The 27,215-nt window shown below is 38.0% G+C and overlaps 1 protein-coding gene across 3 annotated transcripts in view; it reads right to left on the bottom strand.

Moving 5' to 3' along the window:
- Positions 1-25,526, bottom strand: part of LOC144374684 (uncharacterized) — a 233,936-nt gene extending 208,410 nt beyond the window's left edge. Inside the window, exons 1-3 of one of the 3 annotated variants that reach the window (XM_078037442.1) lie at positions 25,179-25,526; positions 23,004-23,126; positions 10,375-10,466 (exon numbers count right to left, since the gene is read on the bottom strand). In XM_078037442.1, coding sequence (XP_077893568.1) covers positions 23,092-23,126; positions 25,179-25,494 — 351 coding nt within the window. In that variant the 5' untranslated portion in view covers positions 25,495-25,526 and the 3' untranslated portion in view covers positions 10,375-10,466; positions 23,004-23,091. Of the gene's footprint in view, positions 1-10,374; positions 10,467-11,188; positions 11,236-23,003; positions 23,127-25,178 lie in introns of those variants that run through there. The other 2 variants (XM_078037444.1, XM_078037443.1) reach the window with 2 other exon arrangements.
- Between the last annotated feature and the right edge of the window lie 1,689 nt (positions 25,527-27,215).

The following is a 27,215-nucleotide window of genomic DNA, read 5'->3' as shown; positions in this document are numbered from 1 at the left end:
TTCCCATGAGGGAGAGCAAAGTCCACAGTTACCTTCAGCTTCCCACCTTGCTTTATAGGTAACTTTACAGTTGAGTCCAAGTCTTGCCTCTCCTCTTCCATTGTTCTTCAGAGATTTGCATCCTATTTTATAAATGTGTGTCATCCCCTCATCCCCTCAGTGCTTGAACCTACCTCATATACTTGCTGAATGAATGATGAAGAAAAAAAATGTCAGAATGCCTAACCTGGACACCAGTTACACAGAAATGGAACCACAGGCATAGGAAAGCTTTGATTAAAGGGGTGACAGAGGGGATCAAGTGAACTACGGGACAGGGGTATGTAGCTGACCATTAGATGGATCTAAGACAATTATTCAGATTTGAGAGGTTGTAGAAATAGATACAACTAAGATGAAGATGTCTTAAGAGCAAAAGAAAGGCAAGATGTCATGGAATTGTGCTTATAGAATGGAAAATTCTAGTCTTCCAAGATTTAGCAACTGGATCAGACGTACTGATCCTTGTCAAATGAAGCTAATCTAACCCTAACTTCTGTCAAGCCCAGCTGGTTTGCCCTGACCCAGACAGCCTCATGTTCCAATTCTATAGAGGCAGTTTGTAGAGAACAAAGCAGTTAGAGTTCAGAGGACAGAAAAGAAAGAAACTTGGCAGAAAAAGAAAGAGAGATTATTCAGAACAATTGGCCTAATTTGAGTTCAGAGGCCAAAAAAGTCACATCAAAATACCACATTCAATTGAAATAGAAAAGGGATTTTTGACACAGAAACAAAAATAATTAAATGCCAATTCCCATAAATTTAGAAAGATCATTTGACTTCACACTATTTGGCCTTATGATAAGAAAACCAATATATGGGTCAAATTCCAAAAGTAAACCAGAGTTTGTGATAACAAACATGTTAACACTGTTAGCTTATTAGAGATTAGCTGTGAACCAGGAAGATAATTCATAATGTCAAAGAGCATTTTCAAGCTTGGATTCAGAATCTCTATTTTAATGTTTTACAAAACTTGGTTCATGTGTGAAGACATACATATACTTTGTTCCTGGGTGCTATGGTTTTGGATATGGTTTATCCCTCAAAAGGACATATGCTGGAAGATTGGTATCCAATAAAATGATGTTGGAGTAGTCAAACTTTTAAGGGGTAGGGCCTCATGAAAGGTAACTAGGTTACAGTGTTACTTATACCCTCATGAATGGATTCATGATGTCTTGGAATAGGTCAAACCTCATGGGACTGAATTAGTTCTTGATAAACTGGGCTACTGGAAAGCAAAGCCACACCATGCAATTGGCCCTTCTACACAGTCCATTGGTTTCCTTTCTACTTCCTGACCATGTTGTGATAGCCATGGGTGTGGGGGAGGGAACTTTTCCAGAATACTAGCACCATGCTGTTTGGACCACCTTCCACCACCAGAATCATGAGCCAAATAAATCTCTTTTCTTTATGCACTACCTAGCATCACGTGTTCTGTTATAGCAACATGAAATGGACTAAGGAATTACATGAAAATTTTTTTAAATGCAAGCTACTTACAAGAATGAATTATAGCCACATCAGTGTTTATATCCGCTCAATTCAAAATAGCTAAGCTATGGAACCAACCTAGGTACCTTTCCACAGATGAATGGATAAAGAAAATGTGGTATATATACAAAATGGAATGTTAGTAAGCCATAAAGAAGAGTGAAATTATGGCATTGGCTGGTAAATGGTTGGAACTGAAGAATGTCGTGCTAAGGGAAATAAGCCAGTCCCCCAAAAAACCAATGGTTGAATGTTATCTCTAATACGTGGATGCTAACACACAGTGAAGGAAAGTGGAGAGGAGAAGAATAGAAGTTCAATTGGATTAGATAAAGGACAATGAAGAGAAGGGAGTGGAGAGGAGAATAAGAAAGACAGTACAATGAACTGAACATAACTTTCCTATGTTCATATGCGAATACATGACCAGTATAATTCCACATCATGTACAACCACAAGAATGGGATCCTAATTAGAATAAGCTATACACCAAGTATGTATAGTGTTAAAATACACTCTACTGTCATATAAAAAGAATTAAAAAAATTAAAAAGAATGAATTATACAGAACCGTATATCTAGACCCTTGTACTATTTCATATTTCTTTACAACTACATGTAGGAAATATGTAAAGAAAATAAATTTTCATATTAGGCTAAAATATATTTATTATCTTCCTATATTTAAATCACTGTTCCTAATGAAAACATTTTCACTGCTTTTGAGATGACCTTGAACATCAGACATCAATGTAGTAACACACATTGCTTAATTCACACTCTTTCCCCAACCTTGTCCTTCCTTTTAATGGAACTTGACTTTTAGAATTTACCATTCTCAGACTAGTCATGTGCTTCAGGAAGAGCTAACATATATTCCAGGCCCAACTGAAGAACCCTGATTTGTCTAAGCTAATTATGGCAGATCTATTTCCCCCACCCGGGTTAAGTTGGGACATGTTAAAAATTAACATTGGTCAATAATATGTGAATAAAAACCTGTAGGATGTGGAGGTGGGGACATAAAAACACACACAGGAGGAAGTGTCATTGTTTTCAAAAAGAAATAAGAAACACAAGGCTTCTAAATATTGTGTTTCAACTCTAACATCTGGAGGATGGCTCCAACATCTACATAATAGCAGCCATCTTGTAACCATCCAGAAAGCCCTCTGGGTCCATGCCTCCACGTTTAGGATGGCACAGTAGAAACACAGAGAAAACACATGCTTCAACCTGAAAGAAATAAATCCCCCTTAAAACATCCTGGTTACATATGTAATAACTTTTCCCTGTTTAAATTCTGATTTGGGTTTTTTATTAGTTGTATCCAAAAGCATTCTAACTACTATTAAGTTGAACTATTTCAAACTTACATTTAAATATTAAAAAATGGAGCTATTATTTGAGGGATGAAAAATGACAATGACAAGAGTATGCTACTTAATTTTTTTAACCACACAAATATAAAATAAAGATATTGTGTCCACCTATAGCTACTTAATTTTTTACTAGGACATCTAGCCCAAGGTACAGAACTCAGTACTTCTAGTGAATCCTAAAGTCTATTATATTTCAAAGGTGTTTACTACTCTATTCCCCCTTCACTACTTGCTTCCCCTCCTTCCCCACTTACAAGCAAACATATAAGTACACATACCACAGTCTGACAGATTAGGTCCTCAGCCTGCTGACCAGTTCATCATCCAGACTGGCGGTGCTACTTTCCCCATGTCATGACTTTAGGAAAATGGAAAGTATCTTCTTCTAATAACGGTAAAGACAAACACCAAAAAAGTAATATACTGCTCATGACAGGCTCTGTGTACTGGTGAATATATGCTTTGTACATGAAAATAATTTGTGTTCCAGTCCTGCCACTTTCCAGCTATATGACAGCAGGCAAATAACTAAAATTCACTCCCTGTCGTTTTACTCCATTGTGAGGTGATGATGATATTACTCACCTTGCAAGGATCTCGTGAAGGTTAAATTAGACACACATAAAAAATTTTATTGATCATATTTTTATCAAAAATAGTTTTTTGTGTAACAACAATAGTTGGAAATTTTTGGAATTTCAAAACTATATGTTACTAAAATCAATAGTTACTAGGACTGAATTCTGAACAAATTATAAATGTTATCTTAAGTTCTAAGGAAACCATTCCCTCTGGCCTTAAGTTCTTTGACTCCATTTTCTCATTTGGAAAACAGCTCTGTGGTGTTTCTCTACAGGTAGTGAATGAGCAACAAATACAGCTTGTAAACTTCCTGATAAATGGATACTTTATCGCATAGCCCTGGAAGCAACCCTGACGTCTTAAATTATGTAATCCTGGTATTACATTATATTAGTCTGGCTCATATAAAATGTAAGCTACAAAAATATCAAAGCTAAGAAAAAATATTTACTCATGCTTTTACATGCAGAAAGAGGATGCATGCATTGCCAAGATTCCATAGAACAAGCTCAAACGAGAGCAACAATGCCTCAGTTATTAGAGAGGGCAATGGCCTGAAGCAGTCCTAAGGAACAAAGATTACTTGGTCCATGCAAAAGTCAATATTTAAGCATACAATGAGTAATTCCCACTTTAAGTTCATGAACATATTTCTTTTCAAGAACTTCTTTTTGGTTACAAATTTCATTTGTGGTCTTCCTACCTATAATCCATGAACCTATGAATGAACAAAACGTTGAAACATGAAACTCTCCAGTAAACAAAAATGTCAGTACAGACTTAATTCTGACTAGACCATCTCAACAAGGTTACACAAGACTTGTACTGTACTTCTCAGTCTCCAAAATACTCATTTATCTACCCTGGCTAAAGCAACAGATTGAATGTTCTACAAAGATTTGTGGTAAATGCATGAATGACACCTCCAGACTATATCAAATCATGGGGCTCTTAACTTTAAATCATTATTATTTAAAATCCTCTGACAAGTAAAGTGCCTCTTTGGGAGAATGAACCTCATATTCCACATTAGAATCATTTAAATTCAAATGAATATTATTGTTGCTAATAGAAACTTCATTTCTAAATATTTTTTCAAATGTTCTAGTCATGCTATAAGCTAAAAATAACCATTAAATTATATTAATGCTAGCTTTGTGATCTTGAGCAAATCACTTAATTTTCTGCACCTTAATTTTCTTATCTGTTAAATGAAAATGGGATTGGGTGACTTTTTAGGTCCTTTAGAAAATAAAGACAAATAATAATTGTTATCATTTATGTCATTTTAATTAAAGATGTGAAAAATGTAACCAAAGATTCCGTAAAACATTAAGTCTAAAAGAAATTGAACCACAGCCAAGAATTTTTGTAAACCCCAAATCCCCTCTTGATAGCACCAAACAATTGAGTTTTACAGAGTTAACTATGAAAAAGGTAAATTTCTTATTAGTAAAACTGATAACCTCCTGGGCTAATTTAATTCATTCCCTACTTGCCAACCAGAAAAGTATGATTTTTACCTTTCTGGTTTAACAGCATAATGTTAGAAACTTTAAGGCCTACTCTTGCCTCATCTCTTATATACATGAAAACAGTGAGGCTCTCTCAAAAAAAGAATACTTATGGGCATTCTCATCCATAGCCTACCTGCCTGCTCCTCTATAGGGTATACTGTATTTTCTCTTGCCTTTGTCTTACTTGCAATAAACTGCTCTAATAACTTCCCCACCAAAAACATAAAATCCACGAACGAAAAAAACTACATAATTCATATTGTCTTCCAACACCCACAGAAAGGGTCTTAGAGTCAACTCAAGCAAACTTCTCCCCTGCGCCCCACCCCCACTGAAATCAACATACCATATTAAAAATGTGTGATTATTGGTCCACATTCAGACTTTGAATGAACGAATGAAGTGGCTTGTCTCCCACAGTTAGGGCAATGTAAAATCTAAAGACATACACCAAAAAAGTAATATACTACTCATGACAGGCTCTATGTATTGATAAATAAGTGCCCTGTACATGAAAATAATTTGTGTTCCAGTCCTGCCACTTTCTGGCTATACGACAGCAGGCAAATAACTAAAATTCACTCCCTGTGGTTTTACGCCACTGTAAGGTGATGATGATATTGTTCACCTTGCAGGGATCTCGTGAAAGTTAAATTAGACACATAAAAATGGCCTGGCACAAGCCAACCATGGAATAGGCAAAAGACACTAAAAGACATGCCATCTGCCTTACAAAACTTCTCCCTTCCCTCAAGGTAAGTTGAACAGAATCCAATGCAACAGATAGCTGCCATATTTTTCACTGGGCTGTCAGTTCCCCTTAGGCACAGAATATTTCTGATTCATCTCTGCATGCTAGTACCCAGCAGATTGAAAACATAATGAACGTTATTCAGTGGGGAAAATGAGAATTCTTTGGGTCTGAGGATGTTAATATTATCCCAGACCCAGTGAAAGAAAATTCCAATTTTCAGTTTGGCCAAATAGGTAAGTGTTTACTACAAGCTTCTATGTGGTTCAAAGCAAATAAGCTATTCTGAATTCTAATAATTACATTCTCTAAAATATAAAAAACTCAATTGCCCTAAAGCTCTCAATTTTAGTTTTGAAAAACCAATTCTTTCCTAAACAATGGAGTGGGTAACCACAGAAACTTGTGGAATCTCTTTTCCTAGAAAACACAAAGAACAGGAAAGAAGCCAGTCAGTCTGGAAATGGCTTCAAAATCTGCCGATAAGCAAGAAGTTGGGCTGAGTTAGAGATGCTCCTTGAAGGGTTCCGCCACTAAGGAAAATAATTCTAATAATTCTGTCATTTATGTCCAAGAAAATAAAATAAATCTAACATCTCCCAATACAGTCATTGGAAATTATTTTATTTGGATCTAGTGATGCTTTTACAAACCCATTTTCTTCTTAAATTATAGTAAACTGTACTAAGCTCTTAATTTGAATATGAGCTCTTCTTAATAATACAGAATAGAAATTGCACTTAACACAGTAAACAAAATTATTTATTCATTTCTCTTTTTCAGTCTATTTCATGACCTTAAATCTACTCATCCCCAAAGCCTTATAAGAAATACTATTTCCCCAAAAATACAGCACTCTATTTTTTCCATTTACAGATGTCCAAGGCATTCATTACCCAAATCACATTGCACAGGTGATTAGTATATGATATCTTCTATTTTCATCTGATTCACAAGTAACAGTTTATTTCTCCCCAGCTGAACTGTAAGCTCAAAAGCCCAAGTTTTGGAGCCCTCATGTTTAAACTGAATTCAAGGTAAGTACTTATTCATCATTAAGTTCTTATTGGCTCACAGGTTGAGTTTAAGCAAAAGGAAAATGTAAAAGCAATACTATTTAACTCTGCACACTGAGCACCTGTATGAAGTTTTGGCAAAGCAGACACTCCACAAAGTCAAAAATAAAGCTTCTCAGACTACTATATATTGGCACTTGCCACTTAGCTGCAACTAACATAGTTGAAGGTTAAGACACACAAGGGCCCCAGAGTTAAAGATGCAATTGGTTTAGCTGCTACCCTATAAAGAATGAGCAGCTATCAAGGACGGTCCATTCACATACAGATGGCAGCTACTATAGAAAAGCAGAAAGCACAGCACCTTCCCCAGAAAACAGGGCTATGCATGTTCCGATTTTACATGGAATCCATTATTCATTCTGTCAGACTAAGTCAGTTAAATGACAACAAACAGAAAGGAAAGGAGTGTTAGAAAATTACAGTGTAATAACATGACTGTAAAACTTGTATTTTCTCACTGTTCATAATCCAAAGAACACATCTAGATCAGACCAATGGGCTCAAAAGCTCAATCTTAAGTGCATTCCACACACTCATACAGAGAGGCAGACCCCTGGTCCTTTCTCCACATATTAAATGAAAACTTCTGGTCCCTACTATGTGTCAGGTACTGTCTAAGGCATTGGCACTTTATCAAACATGCAATTCTAGTAACATTATATAAAGTCTCAGCTTCATATTTTAGAGGGAAGACACCTCAGGCTTGGCCCAACCTCTTATTTGAGCAAGAAGAAACTCAAGGCACAGAGAGGATAACCTCATTGGTTATTGTGGCTTTATGAGAACAAAGGCAGGAGTAGAAAACAAACTTTTTATCCCCCCCTCCCCAGTAATAAAATTTACTTTTTCTACTAAGCAAGTATTTCTATATGCTTCCTACACACCAGACAGTATACAAGGTACCAGATACACAGGATTCTGACCCTGGTGCTGTCCTCAAAAGGCACAGTCTAACAGCAAGGCAACAGACAGAAACAGCAAACCATATCTCTAATTGTTTAGGACTTCAATTTTAAAAAAAATTAATAATAAAATTGTAATAGTTTGTTGTAGACTCTTAATAACCCCATGAAGATAAAATCTAGATCTTACTACTCCTGTCATATAGATTGAGAAACTGAAGTATGGAGTGAATAAGGGACTCTACTAAGGTCATCTCCAGTGGCAGCAAAATGCCTAGAAACCAAGTTTATTTACTCCAAGGTAGACATTCTTTTCACACTAGATGGAAAAAAAGCAGATGTTCTTTTTATGTTCAGTTCCTTTCTGACCAAGAGCACACATTTGCAAGACTGCATGCAGAACAACCTGTGGTTGTGAAAGCAAATTTAACTGGCTGTGAGGTGTCATCAGCTGAGGTTAGTTATTTGATGACTGAGTAATCACCCAACAAGACATTGTAAGTAGCATTCTTAAAGTGCCCTTTATATATACAAAGAATAGATGGAAACGGTCCTATCCTTCGGGGAATTAATATGTAGAAAATGGGTATATAAATATTTCAACAAAAAGTGACAAAATTAAATAAACTACAAAAGTAGAATAATCACAAACAATTGCAAATTTAACAAACTAAATGTTTTGCAGAACTTCTAAGAAGACCTGCCAAGAAACTGATAATTCAAGAGTTAAATAGAAAAGAGAAGCCTGTATAGGAGATGACACATGCCAGTCTTCTGATTATTGAAATACAGGCTCTTACTAAAAAATGTTCACCACACTTAAGTAAAATATCAACTTCCTAATTCCTTCATTTCACTTTCCACCATTAGTCAAAATAATTATACAAATATTCCATTTCCCTTCTTCTAGGAAAGTTATTAATTTTGTAATCTTCTCTATTCAAAAGAAATGAATTTCCATCAGTGTGACTTTAGCTAAAAGGGTAAAACTGTGTGATCTCATCGCCCTTTTATTCTTCTATCCTCTTTCAGTTGCAACCTAAATGAAATTAATGATCATTTTTCTCTGGTGCACAGTAAAATTTATATACACATTCAAGAAGAGCAATTTTAACATTAACTTTAATTGTTACTTAATATCATATTTTATTCATACTACTAAACATCATCATGGTCTCATAAAAAGATACAACTATTTTAAACTTAAGCACACTGTAGAATTATTAACAAATTAGACAAAGTTAAAAAAGAAACAAATACTAGTAATTTTCAGTTAATTACAGGAAAAATTACTTTAAGAATGAGCTAAAGGGGATGGTGTCATGGCTTGGTGGTAGAGCAGTTGCCTACCATGCGTAAGACACTGAATTCAATCCTCAGCACCACCTAAAAATAAATAAATAAAGGTATTGTGTCCATCTACAACTAAAAATATTTAAAAAAAATAACAGGCTATAAAGTAAAAATTATAATCATGCTACTAAAGTAGTAATATTTATTTTAAAAATACAACTCAGGGGAGAAAAAAAAATCTCTTAGTATTCCTGCATTTACTCAGGGGATTCAAACTTAGAGCCAGTTACCTTTCTTTGAAATATTTGGTGAATTTTACAGGCTGATAAGCAGCAATTTTCAGAACCACCACAGCAGGTTTCACTAGAATTACCACAAGCATATCAAAAAATTATTTTATCATATCTTTTAGTTCTTAAAACTTAATTTCATCACAAGAAGACATATTTTAATAAATACCAGTTTAAAATCTAAATTTGAAGCAAAAGCATAGTAACTTGTTTAGGGAAGAGAGAAGCTGGGCTTGAATTCATGTTTAGGTCCTTAAGACAATGACTTGTATGTCAAATTGGATTCTAAAAGTTTAAGGGAGTAATTAAACATGCAGCGACAGTGACATCTAGTGTTAACAGCTGCAAGCCAACTACACTACTATTAAATCCTCAAATGCTGAAGAACTATCCAAAGCTTCTCTTTAAGAACAAACAGAACTTGTGCATTATATTAAATAATAATAATAATAATAATAATAACCAAAATGGTTCCATAGATTTCCTTCCAGACATTAAAAAGCCTTACTGAAAAAAACAGAGTAAATTAAAGACCAAAAAGTAAATGCATTATTTATTTCACACAGTCAACATCTCCAACTTTCTCCCTTCGTTTAGGAGAGTAATGAATGCACAGGTAGTCTGGAAGGTGTTCTGATAAGAGTTTCACAATCTTTTAAACTTTTGCCTATATGATTAATGATACTGCACAGATAGTAAATACTCGATAACACATCAGGAAAAAAGAATGTAGGACATTTCAGGAATACTTGAAGAAGACACAAAGAAAAAAGAATAGTTACTGCAGTGAGAAACAAGTCTATATTTCAGCCCTGGCTTCCTTGCTTTATATTTGTTGATTTGAAAGGTCAACTTTGTAATCAGTTGATATTTTTGCCCAAGGATTTAGAATTTGGCAGCACAGGTTAATTCATTATACCATTTTTATAGTTTTATGCTACAGATGAATCTGTAAAAGTAAGCAAAATTTCGACAATTATTTTTGGCCAGGACAATTTTGTGTAAAAAGAAAAGTTAGCATTAGATGAAGCTTACTTACCTATTTGTTTTGGAAAGTTCGTCCTTTCCCCTTTTAACTCCAAAAATTCTTGTGATCAAGGAACTAAAGAGAAGAGTGGATGAATTTCTCACCTATTATAAAAATAAACACACAATATGGGTCAAGGAATATTTATGGCATGAAATCAACATGTATAATGGTCAACTAGGTATTCCAATCATTATACCATTGGCTAGTGTAGGACTAAAGAAAACATGGTTTGTTTTCACAAAATGAGACAACTTTAAAAAAAAAAACTTAATAGTAATTGACTCAATGAACTCTTAAATTAAGCCCTAACTCCAAACACAATATAGTTTTTTCCTATTCTAATATTATCAATTGATTTCATTTTGTCCTTGAATTGAATCATCAAACAGTACTTTAAGAAAAAAAAACTATTTTTCATATCCTTCCTGACAATGATTATTCTAGACCTCAACTCTTTTCACTTATTTTTCTGTACTTACCTACCTGTGAGAAAATACTTGTAAGACTTAATTTCAAAGAATCCATGTAATAAATAGTCAAGAAAATACTTAATATTCCAAATGCCATTAACTTCACAATGCCAATAATATAGCCAAGGGATATTAACCCTAAAATTATATGATAGAACTGATTAATAAAAACAAGAGGCAAGAATAATGTTAATAAACTTGGATCATTTCTCCAAGACACTACAGAGTATGTTTTCCAAGTCAATGCATCAAGATACTTTGGAATTTCACGACAATGTCTTGAATATTCTAGCATTATTGGTCTTCCTCAATCACCTTGCCAAATCAGAGTAGAGAGGTTTAAGTATGTAGTGCCTTCCTTATGGTGTGCAAGGCAATATACCAGCACCACAGAGAATACCTAGAAATAGAAGACACACAATTGCTGCCATCATAGAGCTTATTTTCTAATTAGGTAAGTGATCATATGGTATGTTAAGTAGCAATATAATCAGAAAAGTCATTAAAAGTAATAATGCAGGCTGGAGCCATAGCTCAGTGGTAGAGCCCTTGCCTCGCACATGTGAGGCACTGGGTTTGATCCTCAGCACCACACAAAAATAAATTAATAAACAAAGATTTTTTTAAAAAAGTAATAACTTGAGATTTAGAAAACCACTTCCTGAAACCATTGCATAAGGGTCACAAACTCAAACGCCCAGTAGAAGCAGGGAGCAACAGAGGCAGCAGTGGACTGTGTCTAATGTAGTCCCTGCTCAGCTTCAGCTGACTAGCTGCCATGAAGGAATGCAAGCCTAATGTTGCCAGATCTTCTGCTTTTTTAACAGAAGCTAGAAACATGATTTTTATGTGAAATCTCACTATTTTGAAATGTTGGCAACAAATTAAAGAAAAGGGGTGGTGGAAGAATGACCATAGAGTCCAAATAAAATTCATATCAAAATTGCAATGAAACCCTAATCTTGGACAGATCTACTTAGGTCCATTCAATAGTCAGCAAACATTAATGGAGTCCCTACTACATGCCCTGCCTAATATGCCCAAACTGTAACAAATAGATCCATCCTGTCAATATCAGTATCACCTCTGCCTAGCACAGGTCTTGATTACCTTACCCAGTCTCAGAAGGCTTGGTAAGGACATTTAGGACACCATTACTTCCCTCAAATCATAACAATGATAAAACACAAAAAGAAAGGTTAAAAGTAGGGCTCAGTGATAGAGTGCTTGCCCAGCACCACAAGTAGTAACAAAAAAATAAACAAAACACAACAGAAACACAAATTCCATTTTGCCCTAAACCAAACTCTCTGACAAAGGCTGCCAGATGCACTAAAGTTAAACATCTGGAGATGTTGAGAATACACACTTTAAACAAAACCATAGGGTTTTTTTTTCACTTTGTGAAACAGGCACAACCCAGAAATAAAATTCTTTTTTTTTTAATCAATAGACTGAGGGCAGGAGACAGATAATGCATTTTAGTAATATTAATATGGACAAATGGAGCCGGGTGCAGTGACACACGCCTGTAATCCCAGAAAGGCAGGGGGACCACAAGTTCAAAGGCTGAGGCAGGGGGACCACAAGTTCAAAGCCAGCCTCAGCAACTTACTGAGGCCTGAACAGCTTAGTAAGACCCTGTCTCTAAATTAAAAAAAAAAAGATGAACCAATGGGTATCAATACTATCAGCTTGATCCATCCTGCATAGGCTGATTGTTTGTGCCTCCTTCCCCAAATACATAAATACATATGTAGAAATCCTAACCTTCAAAGTGATGGCTTTGGGAGGTGGGGTACTTAGGATATGATTAGGTTATGAAATCTTTACCCTTATAAATGGGATATTAAATGCTCATATTAAAGAGACCAGAGAGAGAGAGAGAGAGATAGAGAGAGAGAGAGAGAGAGAGAGAGAGAGAGAGAGAGAGAGAGAGAGATCCATTGCCCCTTTTAACCTTTTACAAGATAAGGCACCTTCTATGAACCAAAAAGCAGGCCCTCATGAGACACTGAATCTGCTGGCACATCGATCTTGGATTTCCCAGCCTCCAGAACTATGAGAAATAAATTTTTGCTGCTTATAAGTCACCCATTCTGTGGCATTTTGTTATAGCAGCTCAAACAGACCAAGAAATCCATTATAAAATTCCTCCATTTAGTAGCCAATTATGATCAATACCTATTCTGATACATATAGCAAAACGGTGATACTCTATCAGAACTTCTGCATTAATTACTTAACATTCCCAGAAAAAATTTTAAAAACTTTCCCTAATCATCTATTTGGTTACCCTGTTCACTCAATACAGAATTATTTGCATGTATTAACCAATTTTCCATTCAGGGCAGAGCAAACCTCCAAAAGTAATCAATTGATGATACTTGTTTTTATTTATTTTTTTAAGAGAGAATGAGAGGGGGGAGGAACAGAGAGAGAGAGAGAGAGAATTTTAACATTTATTTATTTTTTCTTAGTTCTCGGCGGACACAACATCTTTGTTGGTATGTGGTGCTGCTAAGGATCGAACCCGGGTGCTGCTGAGGATCGAACCCGGGTCGCACGCACGCTAGGTGAGCGCACTACCGCTTGAGCCACATCCCCAGCCCCCAATACTTGGTTTTAATATTTTAAAAATGACTTTCCCTTCTTTGAGATACAATACACATACTGTAAAATTCACCATTTTGAAGTATACAAGTCAGTGGTTTTTACTATATTTCTAAAGTGGGAGACTATCACCACTAAATCAACAATATTTTCACAGCCCCAAAATAAAACCCTGCACACATTAGTCATCATTTTCCCTCCACCCATAGTAGGAAAGCACTGATCTATTTCTGTCTCTAAATATTTGCCTATTCCAGACATTTCATATACATAGGATCATGAAACAGATGGCTTTTTATGTAAGCCTTCTTTCACTCAGCACAATATCCTCAAGATTCACCCATATTCTAACATTTTTTGATATGTTCTTCCTTTTTATGGTAATATCCCATAATAGAGATATATCACATTTCTTAAATCTGTTCAGCATTTGATGGGACATTTGGCTTGTTTCCCATTTTTTGGCTATTATGGATAATGCTACTGAAAACATCTGTGCACAAATTTTTGTAACAACATGTTTTCATTTCTCTTAGGTATACATCCAGAAGTAGTATGGTAAATTATTACAGTAACTCTGCTTGTAGAAACTGCCAAAATGGTGGTACCATTTTATATTCTGATTAGCAACATATTAGGGCTTCAATTTCACCAATTCTGTGATTCTGCACATCTTCCTCAATACTTTTATTGTCCATCTTTTTAATCTTAGTGAGTACAAAATGGTATCTCATTGTGGCTATGATTTCCATTTCCCTAATGATGCTAAACATCTTTTTATGTACTTATTGACCATCTGAATATCTTTTTGGGGGAAATATATTCAAATGAATTGTCCATTTTTTTAATTGGGTTGTCTTTTTATTATTATTGAGTTCTAAGAGTTTTCTGTATATTCTTAATTTTGATCAAGTCTAATTTACCTATGTTATTTTCTGTTGCTTGTACCTTAGGTGTTGTATCTAAGACACCGTTAACCCACTCCAAGGTACAAAAACTTACACAAGTTTTCTTCTAAAATTTTTATAGCTCTTACATTTAGATTTTTGATCCATTTTTAGTTCCTCAAACATGAAATTCATTCCATTGCATTACAGCTATCTAATGGTACTAGTACTATTGGTTGAAAGAACTATTCTTTCTCCATTGATCTTTGAGCACTATTTTTTAAATTTTTTGTGGAGATTTATTTCTGGACAATCAATCCTATTCCATGATTTATATGTCTATCCTGATGTCAAATCCATAATAAAATTTACTACTGCTTAGTAGTAATTTTTGAAATTGGGGCCTATGAGCCCTTTGACTTTTTTTCAAGATTGTTTTGTCTAGTATGGGACCCTTGTATTTTTTTTAACATATATTAGGACCAAAATATTAATTTATGCCAAAAAAATATTCAGATGGAATTTTAACAGAAATTATGTTGAATCTGTAGATCAATTTGGGGAATATTATCATCTTAATGATAGAACATCTTCCAATAATGAACATGGGATATCTGGTCCTCTTGCATTTCTCTGAATAATGTTTTCAGATTTTCAGTGTGAAAGGTTGCACTTTTTCTGTTAAATTAATTTCCTTTTAAAAAATATTTTTATTAGTTATTGATGGGCCTTTATTTATTTGTTTATATGTGGTGCTGAGAATAGAACCAGTTTCTCACACATGCTGGGCAAGCACTCTACCACTGAGCCACAACCCCAGCCTCATCTTCTGTTAAATTTATTTCTAAAGTATTTTATTCTTCTTTATATTTTTATTAGTGCATTATAGTTATACATAATAGTGGTATTCTTTGTGACATGTACCTACATGCATATATTGTAATTTACTCCATTTCATTCTCTAGACTTCCCCTTTCCCTCCCTTCTTCCTTTCCTGAATCCCCTTTCTCTACTGATCTTTCTTCTATTTATTTTATTACCTTTATTTATTTAATTTTTAATAGGTGCATTATAATTATACATAAAACTGTGACTCATTGTGATATATGCATACAGCACATAGCATAATTTAGTCTTCCTCCACTCCACCCTGCCCTCAATGACTTTCTTCTATTATACTATTCTCCCTTCTGTTTTCATCAGATTCCCTTTTATTATTCCTTATTTCTCTTCACTTCCACACAGGAGAGAAAAGATTTGACCCTCGTCTCCCTGAGTCTGGCTTATTCACTTAGCATGTTGTTCTCTAGTTCTATCCATTTATCAGCAAATGATATAATTTCATTCTTCTTGATGGCTGAGTAGAACTCCATTGTGTACTGCCAGTGTCTCGGCTGGCACTGAATCATGAGCCACTACACAGCTTTGTAGATTCAAATAGCAATTCTTTATTCCAGAACTCACACCAGCCTCCAGCTAACACGTTCTGCTCCAATCTCCAATCTCCAATATCCGGCCGCCCCCAATCACCTACTCCACAGAGGCTTTTTCCAAATCCAATTTGAATCTCAATGGGAACATGCAGCAGGAACACCCTAATCCCAGCAGCAATAATCTTCAACCTCCAACTTCCCTAAAACCCCTATTGTCTTAAAGTGGGAATGCCTTAAACCCAAATTATCTTAAGCCCGGATACTTCCTCAAACCTGCAGGATACTTCCTCAAACCTGGATCCACCCTCGTTCACCTTGAGCAGGGTCACCTTTCTCAAACACACGTGCAAGGTCACAGCGGATTTCAAAGGAAGTCCATGTAACATGGGGTACGCTGGCAAGGATTTTGAATCATCATTCCTACTTGGCAATGGCCCTCAGCAGTGTACATATGCCATACATTTTCTTCTCTTCTTTTATTCTTTTTTAAAAATTCTTTTTGAATTAATGTTTGAACTATTCATTGCTCAAGTAAAAATGATTTTGATACTTTTATCTTGTATTCAGCCACCTCATTGAACTTGTTTATTAGCTCTAATTTATGTGAGTGTGTTCCTTAGGATTTTCTACATAAAAGATCATGGCATCAGAAAATAAAAACAGTTACACCTTCCTTTATTACATCTTATTTTGGCCTGATTGCCCTAGTTAGAGTTCTAATGTAATGCTGAACATAAGTGGCAAGAGTGTATACCCTTGACCTTTTACTGATCTTAAGGGAGAGCTTTCAGTTTTTCACCAGTAAGTATATACTATGTTTTCCACTGCTGTTCTTGATCAGGTTGAGAAAATTCCATTCCTAGTTCATTGAGTGTTTTTAATCATGAAATGGAATTAGATTATTGTCAAATGCTTTTTCTACATCTGCTTAAACATCATTTAATTTTTGCCCTTTATTCATTACATGTTACATTAGCTGATTTCCTATGCTGATATGTATACTGTTTTAAAACTGTAGAAGTTAAAAAACAGACCACTAAATAGTTATTATAAAGGGTCAGTTGGTCCCATTATTTTTGAGACTGTGGCAAGGCAAAACATCATGGCAGGGAGCATGTAGTAGAGCACAACTGTTTACCTTATGGGAGTCAGAAAGCAAAAGAAAAGAGAGGAGGGGTGTAGGTCCCAAAAGGATTTTCGAGAGCACGCCTCCATGACCTAACTTCCTCCCACTAGGCCCCACCTCCCAAAGGTTCTATTACTTCCCAATAGTACCACAGGATGGTGATCAAGCCTTTCACACATGGGCCTCTGGGGAAATTCTTAGATCCAAACTATAGCAACAATAATACAATAAAAGCAAATTCCTTTGGGGAAAAATGAATGAAGGAGTATGCAAGTTAAAAAAAGATTAAAGACAGAATTAGTGGTAAAGTTGAAAATGCAGAGATTAGAACAACTGTCAAGTAATTCTACCTATAAACAATTCTTTTTATCAGGGAAAACCAGAATACTTCCTGCTCTCTACCTCTTTCTTCACTGAGTCTCCAACATATGGTTGGCAGGGACTTGGTAGTCAGCTGCAAAGTGACAACTGTTACCAAAGTATTTCTCTTCTATTCATTGAATAGATAATTTTTTTCTTTCTTTCTTGGCATAAGAAAGCTTCTATATATAGACTTGTATAAGAGATAGAAGAATTTATTAGCTCTAATTTATTAGAAAATTAGGTTACACCAGGTTGTATGCGTGTGTACAAGCACATATGTACACTCATTTTTTAATTACATAACATATAAACTCCCTTAACAAATATTCAAAAAATATGAAAGGGGAGCCCACCCTGTGCAATTGCTATGTAGCATGATCACTGACACACCATACACCCCTAGTAGGCAGTCAAGGATAGGGTCAAGATACAACATTTTAATATTCTGTCCAGGGTATGTGATACAGGTTTAGAGCAGAAAGAGACATTTTTTGAAAAAAATTAAATGAGATTTGAGTTCTAAGCCATGTGACTTTGAAGAAATCCTACACCTATAATCCAGACAAACCATGCCATATTTTCTGGGCTTCTAAGGAGAAGACCAGCAATACTTGAGTTCTTGGTAACTGTCTTCCAAAGCTGTAAGATACTTCTCCCATGAGAGGTCAAAAGTAAAGAAAGGGTTTCCACTAATCCATACAGCATCTATAAGTGAATTAGAAAAAATGTACCTCTTCCTCTGAGTAAATGAAGCTCCATTCCAAGGCACATAGCATGATGAGTGGAGCACAGCTGAATTTCAAGACTACACAGCCCTAAGCCTGGAACCTTCATGGCAACTTCACAACTGCCAGAGGGCAGAGTCATTGGTGCCAACAAGACACAAAGTAACCGTGGCAGTGCTGCCAGGAAGATCTGAAAGTGTCTTTTTTGTATATTCCTCTGATATCCCCTGCATGCTGTGAATCAGAACTGACTTGAGAGAAGCAAGATAAAACTGTTCTAGATGAAAATATAACCTCAGGATGGGTCATAGGAGGACCCTAGTTGGGTTGCTTGGCAAGCTCTATTGGAAAGGCTGAGAGCTGCCTAGGGAAAGGCAATCAGGTGTCCAACAGTCACTAAACATAATAAAGAGAATCAGATGCTATTTTAAAAGAACAACTGCCCAGAAAACTCTAAGGATCTATGCATATGTATCTATAAGTCATTTTATGTAACTTAAATTTTGACTAAACTAACTTCATCTACAAAATGTACGTCAAACATAATCATTTCTTACCATCTTTACTAACATTTCTCTATTCTAGGCCATCATCACCTTTTGGCAGAACTATTATAATAGCTTCCTGATTGGTCTTCCTCCTTCCTTCTTGCCACCTTAGAATCAAGTCTCCATTTATCTAGATTAATAAAAAACCCATCATTCCCTGCTATAAAACCCCCTTGTGAAGGATTTTTCAATAGGCTTTTCAATAGCAGAAGGAATCACAGTTGCATTTCAAGTGTTTATGCCAACACTTGTTCAAGTTGGGTTAATGCCCCAAGGGGTAAACTCTGACCAACAAGAAACAAGCAATGGGACTCTTCTAAGAGGTGGTAGTTTCACGTAGTAGAAGATGTACCATGTGACAAGACAACCAGCTCAGTTTACTTGCAAGGTTAGGGCCTACTTGGTAGCATCTTTCCTCCTTTCTTGCCTTATTTATTGTTTTCTTTCATTCTTGCTGCTCTGGGTTTGTACCACTCAATAAAACCTTACCTCCAGTTGCTTTCTGAGGACACAGGGCCCAAGCCCTACAAATCTAAAGCTAAAATGACCTTTTCTGCAATCCTATCACACACAAAACTGCTTTACCACACTTCAGATTCTGAAGTCAGACAGATAATACTTGCACATTCTTAGACAAAGGTATTTCACGTCTCTTAGCCTTATTTTATTTATATATAAAATATGAAGTATAATAAAGTTTACTGAAATTAATCAATGTAATATAAATGATGCCAGGTACATTATTTATATTAGTATTTCCAGTGCTTAATATGTCATCTACTACACTGTAGGTATGCCTAATGCCTACAATGTTTACAATAGTACATTTTCTCTGTATTTAAAAAATTCCAACCAAGTAGCAAAGATTGAAAGACCTGTAAGGTCTCAATACAAATAGCCAGTAATCTGTAAAAACACATTAAATCTATACATGAATGCTCTCTGAAAAATGGCCCTTTACTGCAAATAATTCACTTTACCTGGGTTTTTGCCTCTCCAACTTATCACGAAAAACAATTAAGTCAAAAGTACAGATGTCGCCAGCTTTAGGCACAGTATATTCCTGAGAGGATGCACACAAATCAAATATCTGTAAATCAAACCATATTTCACAAGCACTAGGGGAAAAACACCCTTTAAAATGACTTCAACAAATAATGCTATAGTAAACTGTTACTGTAAAATGAAGGTTTCTTCATAGCCGGTGATTATGTTGACTTATAATTTCATTAGGTTTTCATAAGAAAGGAAATACAGCAATCAGCATATGGCAACATGAGCTCCCTCCCACCCCACATGAAGTCCCATGCTTGCTCAGGACTCTACAAGCAAGAAGATCATCACCAGAACTGAACACAGCCAATGCTATGCCTGGAGTCTGTGAAACTGTTGTTATAAAGTTAAAAAAATTTATGGCAACAGTATAGATTGTCACAGGTATGATGTTACTTTGTCTGACAAAGCAAGAACAGCAAATAGAAACAAAATATTCCTATAAAACCAGTGTTCAAAAGGAAGATTCCAGGGCTGGGGATGTGGCTCAAGCGGTAGCGCGCTCGCCTGGCATGCGTGTGGCCCGGGTTCGATCCTCAGCACCACATACCAACAAAGATGTTGTGTCCGCCGAGAACTAAAAAAAAAATAAATATTAAAAAATTCTCTCTCTCTATCTCTCCTCTCTCACTCTCTCTTTAAAAAAAAAAGGAAGATTCCAGTTAATAAAATTATCATAAGCATTTATATTATTACAAGCTTTTGTGGATATATATATGGATATTGATAGTATTCATGCATAAAACTCACAGGATAAAAAATATGCATCAGAATCATGATAACTCTGTGGTGGCTTAACAGGTAACTCATTTTAAAGGTTTCTCTTATGTTTTCCTTTATTTTAAAAAATTTTTCAGGGGGGGGGCTGGGGATGTGGCTCAAGCGGTAGCGCGCTCCCTAGCATGCGTGCGGCCCGGGTTCGATCCTCAGCAGCACCACATACCAACAAAGATGTTGTGTCCGCCAAGAACTAAGAAAAAATAAATAAATGTTAAAATTCTCTCTCTCTCTCTCTGTCCCCCTCTCTCTCTCACTCTCTCTTAAAAAAAATAAAAAAAAATAAAAAAAAATAAAAAATTTTTCAGGCATACGCATTACTGTTTTGGGTCTCACAAATGGACTTCCACAAAGGAATCATTTGTTTCTGACACTTTTGGCTTTGGCAAAAAGTTGGGAAAATCACCACATTTCACACGGCTAAAGCCCTTTCACAGAAAATATTTCTTGTATTATCTGGATTAGACTTGAAGAAAACAATATTAATATTGTTGGCAATCAGTTTTACCATCTCTAATTTTCCTGATGATCAAGCCACATTCCTACATCTCTGATTACACTGATGGTATACGGGTATTGTTCTACTTCCTATAAATGTAAAAGGTAAACGCTGTGCCTTCAAGGACAGTTATGCAATGCTCCTAGACAGAATTCCAAAAGTCTGCATCTCTTACAAGAAGATGCCCAATTGTCTAGGCAAATGTTGGCAACCTTGAGGAGTGTTCCTCACACTGGGAGTCTGTGCCTTTGGCAGCCACTGCAACAGACTGAATCTCAATTAGAGGCTTATCATATTGGTACGGAATGGTTTGTGCAGCCTACTAATTGGAAAGCCTGCCTGTCTAGTAAATACTCCACTCTGTGGATTTTGTTTTGTTTGTGGGAGTTGTGGGTGGGGAGTTACAAAGGATTGAACTCAGGGGGACTTAACCACTTGAGCCACATCCCCAGCCCTACTTTGCATTTTATTTAGAGACAGGGTCTCACTGAGATGCTTATGCCTCACTGTTGCTGAGGCTGGCTTTGAACTCATAATCCTCCTGCCTCAGATCTCCGAAGCTGCTGGGATCACAGGCATGCGCCACCACACCCCACCACTCTGTGGGTTTAAGACCTAGGTTCTTTGCTCCTCCCCTCCCCTTTGCCAAGCATTTTTGTAAAGCCACATGTCAAGCGCCTATGAATCATAGGTTATTGTCCTTTACTCTAGAAGACACAATGACATAGGAGGAAAAAAATAAGGGTTTCTCCAAGGAATCATGAAAAAAGACACATGAAAGTTTCCTTTCTTAATAAGAAGTACACTAGGTACTGCTCACAGTCTTTACAGAGTTCTAAGTCAAATGGTTTCTGGACAGTGTTATATTGAAAAAAAAGTGATTCAATATTTAGACTTCTATTTAATGTTTTGTGCTTGATTTTTCAACTTTTGATAGAATATATTGGTACCACTCACTCAACATATGATATACAGAATCTACAACATCCAAAAAGAGATACATTAAGATACTAAGAAAGAGTTGGTCTGCTTCTAGATCAATATTACTAATCAGTAGGGAAATGCAAAGCAAAATCATAAAGGGATACCACTTCACACCCATCAGGAAGAACTATCATTTTAAAAAATGAAAATCCTAAGTGAAGACTTAAACAAATTGGAACTCTTGTGCATTGCTGATATGAACGTAAAATGATACTGTCTCTATGGAAGAGTTTGATGGTTCCTCAAAAAGTTAAACATAGAATTACCCTATAATACACCCAAATTAACTGAAAGCAGGGACTCAGATAACTTGTATGCTAATGCTCACTGCTGAATTACCATAATAAGTAAAATGTGGAAACAATCTATCAACAGATGAGTAGATAAAGAAAATAAAGTACACACATACAATGAAATGTTATGCAGACTTAAAAAGGAATAAAATTCTGACACGTTACAACTTGGTTGAAACTTAAAGACATTATATTAAACGAAATAAGCCAAATATAAATTAATAAATATTGTTATGATTCCACTTATAAGAGATATTAGGTCAGGTAAATTCATAGAATCCAAAGGTATTACAGAGGTTACCGGGGATAAGAAAATACAGGAAGTCAAAACTTAATGAGTATAGATCTTTTGTTGGGGATGACAAAAAGGTTCTGAAAATGTGTAATGTGATGAATATTGTATACACTTATGCCAAGTTAAATGGTTAAAATGGCAAATTAAAAAAAAAAAGATAACTGACTTTAAACAAAAGTAATAACAACCTAGGGTAGGCTTACAACACACAAAAAAGTAAAATGTATAACAATAGCAGCATCAAGATAGGAAGAAGAAAAGGGAAGCAAAATATTAAGTTCTTATATCATAAGTGGCACAGCAAAATATCACTCAAGGGTAGACTGTGATAAGTTAAATTTATAGCTTACTGCACTAAAATAAAAGACTTAAGTCTAATAAACCAACAAAAGAGATAAAATGAAGCCATAAAACATCAAGAATCAAAATATAGTCTGATCCAAGAATTTATTCCCTAGAGAAATTCCTTGATAAAATGCAATATATATTTTTTTATCATCCAGTGAAAGGTTTATTAAAACTTAATCAGAGGTATAATTAAATCAATGAAAGTAAATGGCAAAAGCACTCACTGCCCAGACTGGTGAGGTAAAACCCAGAATTGCAGCCTTAGCTCCATCGGCAACATACGGAATGATATTTTCTCCTAGAGGTGTATCTCTAAACAAGGCTCTGAGGATATTCAAAGCATGAACCTAGGACAAGAAGTTCAAAATTAGCTGTGGGTTAATAACTATGGTGATTCTAAATCTGTATATAAAATTACAAGAAGAAAGTAATAATATGCAAATGAAACAGTAGATTTAATAAAATAATAATTGATAAAAATAATTTTTAGACATTAGTAAGAACAATGTAATAAAAAAATTTGATCCAACGAACCTATAAGGAATCCTGAATCTAACAAACACATTCTTTTCAAGGAACATTTATTCTTTAAAACGGCCTCAAACAAGGAACATTTATTTTTTAAAATGGCCTCAAATATAGGATTTCATTTTTATAACATTAAAGTAAAAGGTAAAACTAAAGTGTTAGAAATTAGGATTTTGGTTACTGTCAGGGAAACAGTGCTGATTAGAAGAGAACATGAAGGGGCCTTGGTGTCCTAGAAAAGTTCTGCTTCTTTCTTGTTACACAAATGTGATCACTTTGTGAAGCTGTAATGACTTGCACACTGTATATTATAATTAAATCTAAAAATGCATATAAAATATGACAGGGACAGCATGAGAAAGGAAGAACATAAGCCAATCTCAATTATGAACCCAGTGAGAAGCATAAATGTATATCCTTTCTAAAGAAAATTTAATAATGTACAAAAACATGTCAAAGTTGAGTTCATTCTCAGTATGCAAATATATTATATTTAAAAATCAGCATAAGTGCTGGGAATGTAGTTCACTGGTACAGCAATTGCCTAGCGTGTACAAGGCCCTTCAATCCCCAGCATTGAAAACTACAACAAAAAGAGTAACATGTAATTCATGATATTTGAAAATTCTAGGGAAAAACCAAACGTATTTATCTCAAATGATGCAGGAAAGCACTCAACAATTGTTTTTTTTTAATCAGATAAAGGACAGATTAAAAATTTCAACAAATAACAACAACATAAAGATGCCTGCTCTCTCTATTTCTAGCAAAATTGTGCTACAGGTTCCAGCAGCAAAATAAGATAAATAAAAATTTTTAAAAGACTAAGCATTAGAAAGCTAACAAACTTAGGATTACCTACTAGGGATACAATTATCTATAAAGAAAATCCTAAGAATTTATAGATAATTCATTAGTTGTATTATAGCAGTTCAGGTAAGTTGCTAAACATAAGTACAACAATCACCAAAAAATCAATTTCATTCTCACAGAGAACACATGATATAAGATTTTGAAATATCATTTATAAGAAAAATATATAGAAATAAATCTCATAAAAGATTCATAAGACTTTTATGAGGAAAATATATGCATTCCTACCCACAGGTATGAGAATTTCTGTTGCTTACCAGCACCTTGGTATTATGAGACCTTTACAGTTTTTACTTTTCTGTATGAAATGGTTCGGACTCGGGGGGGCCAGAGGCTGCAGGATGCTGCAGGGGAGTGGGCAGCGCGGGCGGGCCAGGGGTCAGCGGGACCCGGGGACCCGGGGACCCGGGGACTGGAGACCCGGCGCGGGAGCGCGGCTTGGGCGGGCAGGGGGCTCCAGCGCAGGGGGAGGATGCGCGGGCGGAGGGGCTCTGCCACCCGCGCCAGGTTGGTGCGCGGAATGCTGGGAGCCGCGCCAGGGCGGGGGGAAGGGGTTCACGGGGCGGCGGGGGGTGGGGGGGAGGGGTCCGCGGGGCGGGGGGGGGAGGGGTCCGCGGGGCGGGGGGGGAGGGGTCCGCGGGGCGGGGCGGGGGGGGAGGGGTCCGCGGGGCGGGGCGGGGGGGAGGGGTCCGCGGGGCGGGGCGGGGGGGAGGGGTCCGCGAGGCGGCGGGGGGGAGGGGTCCGCGGGGCGGCGGGGGGGAGGGGTCCGCGGTGCGGGGGGGGGAGGGGGGGAGGGGTCCGCGGGGCGGGGGGGAGGGGGGGAGGGGTCCGCGGGGCGGGGGGGAGGGGGGGAGGGGTCCGCGGGGCGGCGGGCGGGGGGGAGGGGTCCGCGGGGCGGCGGGCGGGGCCCCGGGGCCGGGCGCGCCGGGCGGGAAGGTGCAGCGGCCTCAGGCGCGCCGGCCCGGGTCAGGGTTGGGTCCCGGGAGGCCCCCTCCTACCTATGCCGGGCGCCACGTAGACGGAGTAGAGCAGCGAGGACGAGAGCAAGAAGAAGAGCGCAGCGAGCAGCGAGCGGCGCGGCAGCCACAGCAGCCCCCGGCGGGCACACATGCTGCAGCCGGGCGGCCGCTCGAGGGCCGGGCCTGCTCCTGCCGCTCCCATGCGCCGCTGCCCGGCCCTCAGCCGCCGTCTCCGGAGCCTCGCAGGCCGCCGCCGCCGCCGCCTCGCGGATCCCAGCCAACGGCCGCCTCGCGGATCCCAGCCTACGGCCGCCTCGCGGATCCCAGCCAACGGCCGCCGCGGGACGGGCCACATGAAGCGGGCAGGGCCGCGCGGCCTGGAGCAAGCGCAGCGACGGGGGCGGGGCGGGCGGTCGCACAGGGGCGGAGGGGCGGGGCCAGCGCCGCCTGGCACCGTCGCAAAAGACCCGCGCGCTCGCCACCCGACCCCAGTTGCCCCCGAGGCCGGGCAGCGGCTTTAGGGAGCGTCACTAAATGACGACAGCCCCTCTCCCCGCAGGGCCACCGCCCAGGCTTGCAGGGAGCGTCTCTCAAGAGCCAGCCGGCTTCGAGCTTGGGCTCCTCAAGAAGGGGGGCCAAGGGGCCATCTGCAAAGTCTGACCGTCTGATAGCCCACTGCAGCAGAAGAACTGGGATTGTAATGCTTGGGGGGACTCGGCTTTCATTCATTCGTTTATTTATTCATTCAATCAATTCATTATTTATTTATTGGATGCCAGATGCAATTGTTGGTGCTGAGAACAAAACAGATTAAATCTCTTGTCTTATTTGAACTTATATTCATGTGGAGGAGAATAAACGCAAGTCAATCAATAATTATCTGGTACTAATAACAGATATGAGCAAAATAAAACAGGAGGATGTGTTGGCAGCAGGCTACAGTAGACAAGGAAGGCCTCCCTAAGCAGCTGACATCAGCTGAGACCAAGGGTGAGAAAGAGCCAGCCACAAGTGAGGACAGAACAGTGCCACCAGGGGGAACAGCAGGGCAAAGGCCCTGAGGTGGAGAAAGCCCACTCTGGCCCCAGGTTGAACCCAAAGCCAGCAAGTGAAGTAGGAGACCTGTAGACAGGTGCACATCCCATGGAACAGGGAACCAAAGAGGAAACTGACATTGCTATAAGGAGAAGCAAGTCACGCCCTTCCACGCAAAACTGGCCTGACTCTGACGGCAGGCCCTTGACTACTGAGCCATAAACTGCCTCAGTGGTCTCTCTGGACCCTGCAGCTCATTCTGTAGGCAAATTGGTGCCCTATCCCATCACTTTAGCACGGGACCATAACTAAAGACCAGCCTTGATCCAGAGCACCTCAGAAGGCAGTGAGCAATAGCTAGAGACCCATGGGGAGTGACAGTAGCACCCCACCATCTTCAAGAAGCTCCCAGATGAATCCAAGAGGCAAGTGTCCCCCATGTGGGCACATCTGAAACTAGAGCCCTGTCTTGGAATATGTCAGAAGCCAGGAGTGGGGAACTTTTCAGGGATTCTGTAAGAACCAAAATTAATCCTACTCTATAATTCTAAAGCAATTTGAACTTTTTCCACTGTTAACTTGACCCTTTTAAGGGGAGGCTATAGAGCCAGACTGCCGGGGTTCTTTAACTCCCAGCTCTTCCATTCTTAGCTTGTGACCTTAAGCAAGTTAGTTAAACTCTCTGTACCTTAATACAATGGGAATGTCATTAGTAATGACCATATGAGATTGTTGTGAGGATTTGACTGATACATGCAATGCCTGACACATGGTAAATGCACATGGGTCTCACCTTATCCAACAGCCCTGGGAAATGGGATGGGAGAGAAGAGGCTTTAAAAAGAGAAGCAGAGAATTTTGATTTGGATAGATGTGGGTTCAACTCTCAGCTTGGCCTAAACTTTACTGTGTGACCTTGAGCAAACCTCTTATCTCTCTGAGTTTCTGTTCATTTGTGAAATGCGCCCCACCCCGTGCCACCTACCCCACAGGGATGTGATGTAGATTAGGTGAGGTTAGGGTGGAAAGGCCCTGAACCAA

The sequence above is a fragment of the Ictidomys tridecemlineatus genome, unplaced genomic scaffold, assembly GCF_052094955.1.
Source record: "Ictidomys tridecemlineatus isolate mIctTri1 unplaced genomic scaffold, mIctTri1.hap1 Scaffold_82, whole genome shotgun sequence".
Lineage (NCBI taxonomy): Eukaryota > Metazoa > Chordata > Mammalia > Rodentia > Sciuridae > Ictidomys > Ictidomys tridecemlineatus.
The sequence above is the reverse complement of the archived record's forward strand: the minus strand, read 5'-3'. Positions and strand labels throughout refer to the sequence as shown.